Below are 3748 nucleotides of genomic sequence, written 5' to 3'. Positions count from 1 at the left end.
AAAAAAAAAAAAAAATTTTTTTTTTTTTCGGTTTTACGGGAAAATTTATTTTTTAAATTTCAATTCAAGGTGAAAAATAATACGAAATGAATTGTTTTGAGGAAGAAGGAAGAAAGGGAGGGGAGGTGGGGGGAAGGGGGAGGGTGAGAGAAAATTTAAAGTTCCATTTCCAAAAAAAAAAAAAAAAAAAAAATGAATAATGTATTTAAAAAAAATAAAAATTGTGAAAAATTGAAATTACATTTCAAAAGAGAAAAATTTTTTTTTTTTCTATTTTTTTTCTATTTTTGTTTATTTGATTTTTGTCGTCGTCGTCGTCGTCGATTTGAGTGAATTTCTAATAGAAAAGGAATAAAGGAAAGAAGGAAGGGACAAAGGAAAAAAGGAAGGAAGAAAATGTTATGGCGAAAAATTATTTAAAATTTTAATTTGTTGATATCTGTCTAGAACAAGCACAATCATCGTTGATTTGTTTTTCATTAATTTTTATCATACTATCGTCATCATCATTATTATTATTATTAATATTATTATTGTTTTTTTTTTTGATAGTTTTTACTATAAACAAAAACATAATTTAACATTCAAATATCAAAAACATTTTAAACAAAAAACAAATTAAATTAAATTAAATTACTATTTTACTTTCAATAGAAAATTATATTATTCGAAATGGAATATATATGGGTAAAAGAAAATAATAATAATAATAATAATGATAATAATAACAGTTTTTTTCTCTACGTCGAAAAAATATTAAATTTAAATCTCACGTATGATTTTCTTTCGCGGATTTGAAAAATTTTTTTCTTTTTCCGGTTGAATTGAGGAAAAAATTTATTTAATTCGTATTGAAAAATTAATTTGTAATTTTATATAAATAAATAAATGAAATTTTCACGAATGAGATAAATTTTTTGTATAAAAGGAATAATCCGCAGTATTATTGCAAAAATTTAAAGATAAATAAAAAAGGAAAAGGAAAAAAGGAAAAACCTTTTTTGGGTAGGATCTTTTAATGTCGGGTTATTTATATATCGTTGAAAATGTTTTCTCAGAAAGGGGTAAGGGGAAGGGGGGAAAATTTTTTTTTTTTTTTTTTTATATAATTCGATTATGTTTGTATTATATTTAATAAAAAGTTAAAAAACTTTAATGCTTCTTCTTCTTTTTTTTTTTTTTTTGGTTCCGGAAAACAAAAAATTTTCCGAATAAAATATTTTCTTTTCTTTCCCTAAAAAAAGGAAAAAATAAATTTTTTTTTTGCTAAGGATTTACAAGAGAGAGGGGGGAGGGGGAGGTGGGGGAAGGAGGAAAAACAGGTTCAATTTAAAGGTATTATTTGTATAAGGAAATTTTTTAACCCGATAATAACAATAATAATAATTTTTTTTTTGTGATTATGTTCAAACAGAAATATTATTATCACTTTTTTTTCCTTTATATAAACATAAACAAAGTTTTTCCTTTTCCTTTTTTCCTTTTTTCCTTTTTATCGAAAATTTGTTTTGTTTGTATTAAACGCCGGTTGTTGTTTACCGTGTGAAATAATTTTTTATGGCGGTTTTAAGGAATTAATAATTTTTAATTTATATTTCAAAATTTGTTTTTTTTTTCTCAATTCCAATCTCTATCATTTACACATACGCACACGCACGCACGCACTTTAAGCAAATTAAATTATTATTTACTTATCGTAATATAATTTTTTTTTTCTTGTTGTTGTTGTCCTGTAGGAGCAAGCCAATGATGCTAAACAGAAGGCAACATCTCCCGAAGATACGGAAGATCTTTCACCCCTACCAGCCAATCAACAACCCGTTCGAAGGCGAGGGGGTATATCAGCCGAACCTGTCACGGAAGAAGATGCTACTAGTTACGTAAAAAAGGTAAGTTGAAAAAAAATTTTCTTTCTTTTTCATCCGGACAAAACCATTTTCATCAATGTTTGTGTGGGTGTGGGAAATGAATGGTATACCATTTATTAACGTAAAAATGATTTTTATTAATTTAAAAAAAAAATTAAAAAATTAAAAGTCTTTTGAAAGCTTTTATTAACACTATTATTATTATTATTATTATTATTTGTTTATTTATAAACGAAAATTAAATGACCCCCGCTTTCCCCTCCCCCAACGCCTCTTTTTTCTTCATTTTAGTAGAACGCACATACGTTTTCTCACTCGCTCAAATGTTTTTTAATATAAATTTTATTTTTAGAGTTTAAAAAAAAAAAATATATTTTGAAAAAAATAAATAAAAATAAATCTTTAGTTTTTTTTTTTTTAATTTTCGGCCGTCGGTTCTTTAAAAAAAAAAAAATGAAAATTTAAGCAACGTATAATTTATAAAATTCAACAGACCGGAAATAAGATATCTACGATTTTTTGATTTCTCCTCTTCCCTCCACCCCCGAAAAAAAAAGAAAATTCGTTGAGAAAAAGTTTTTTTTTTTAATTATATTTAGTTTAAACGACACAGGAGCAAAAAAAAATACATTTATCTTAATATCCGCGATTAATTAATTGTAACAAATAATATTTATTAATAATAATAATTATTTATTTTATTTATGTTTTGCGAAAAGTGCAGGTAACCGGAAGGAGTTGACATTTTCTTTTTTTTTTTTTTTTAAAGAAAAACAAATTTTGTCAGACGTTAGTATAGTATATGCTGACTGGAACTGGACTGGAATTTCAATGTTGAGATAAAAAATATATTTCTTAGTTGAAGATTGACGAAAGACAATCCTGTTATCCTGATCCCTAATATCCCGAAATCGAATAATTATTTATACTTATTTACTTTTAATGATTTTTCATCGAATATTTTGCGTTTTGCGTAGGTCGTGCCTAAGGATTATAAAACAATGGCGGCTTTGTCGAAGGCCATAGTCAAAAATGTTCTTTTTGCACACTTGGACGAAAATGAACGTTCGGATATTTTCGATGCCATGTTTCCTGTTAATTTTCTTCCCGGTGAAACAATTATTCAACAGGGAGACGAAGGGGATAATTTTTATGTAATCGACCAAGGTAAGAGAGAGAGAGAGAGAGTTATTTTGAGAAAATTTTTTTTTTTTTTTTTTCCGTGAGTTTTCTAGGTTTTTTTTTTTTTTTTTAAATATAACATGCAAAGTAATTTTTCCATCAATAATAACCTTTTACCCATTAGGTGAAGTTGAAGTTTACGTGAATTCCGAATTGGTGACAACAATAGGAGAGGGTGGAAGTTTTGGAGAATTGGCTCTCATTTATGGAACTCCAAGAGCAGCAACTGTTCGTGCCAAAACAGACGTTAAACTATGGGGCATAGACAGAGATTCGTACAGGCGTATTTTAATGGGATCTACAATTCGAAAGAGAAAAATGTACGAAGAATTTCTTTCTCGGGTTTCTATTTTAGGTAAGGACCGGGGGAAATAAAAAATCATTTATCCCAATATTTCCCAGTTAAATTTAAATCTCATTCGTCTATTATTATTATTCTAGAAAGTTTAGATAAATGGGAAAGATTAACCGTCGCAGATGCACTAGAACCCGTTAGTTTTGAAGATAAGGAAACGATAGTGAGGCAAGGAGAACCCGGAGATGATTTTTACATAATTGTAGATGGTACTGCTCTTGTTTTGCAAAATAGATCTGAGGGTGAAGAACCTATGGAAGTTGGTCGCTTAGGCCCGTCTGATTATTTCGGTAAACAAAAAAATACATAAGTACATACTCAATTTAATAATAATACATTATGT

At 27.5% G+C, this 3748-nt stretch overlaps 1 protein-coding gene across 1 annotated transcript; it reads left to right on the top strand.

The window, feature by feature from the left end:
• Positions 1–2869: 2869 nt before the first annotated feature.
• Positions 2870–3715, top strand: Phum_PHUM158240 (cAMP-dependent protein kinase type I-beta regulatory subunit, putative; the record flags this gene model as incomplete). The annotated part of the gene is made up of 3 exons (XM_002424840.1): positions 2870–3035; positions 3175–3405; positions 3492–3715. The coding sequence occupies 3 exons, from the start codon at positions 2870–2872 to the stop codon at positions 3713–3715; spliced, it is 621 nt and encodes a 206-aa protein (XP_002424885.1).
• Positions 3716–3748: the final 33 nt, after the last annotated feature.

Source organism: Pediculus humanus, genomic scaffold, assembly GCF_000006295.1.
Source record: "Pediculus humanus corporis 1103172107502 genomic scaffold, whole genome shotgun sequence".
NCBI classification, from domain to species: Eukaryota; Metazoa; Arthropoda; class Insecta; order Psocodea; family Pediculidae; genus Pediculus; species Pediculus humanus.
This window is presented reverse-complemented; position numbering and strand designations above follow the sequence as displayed.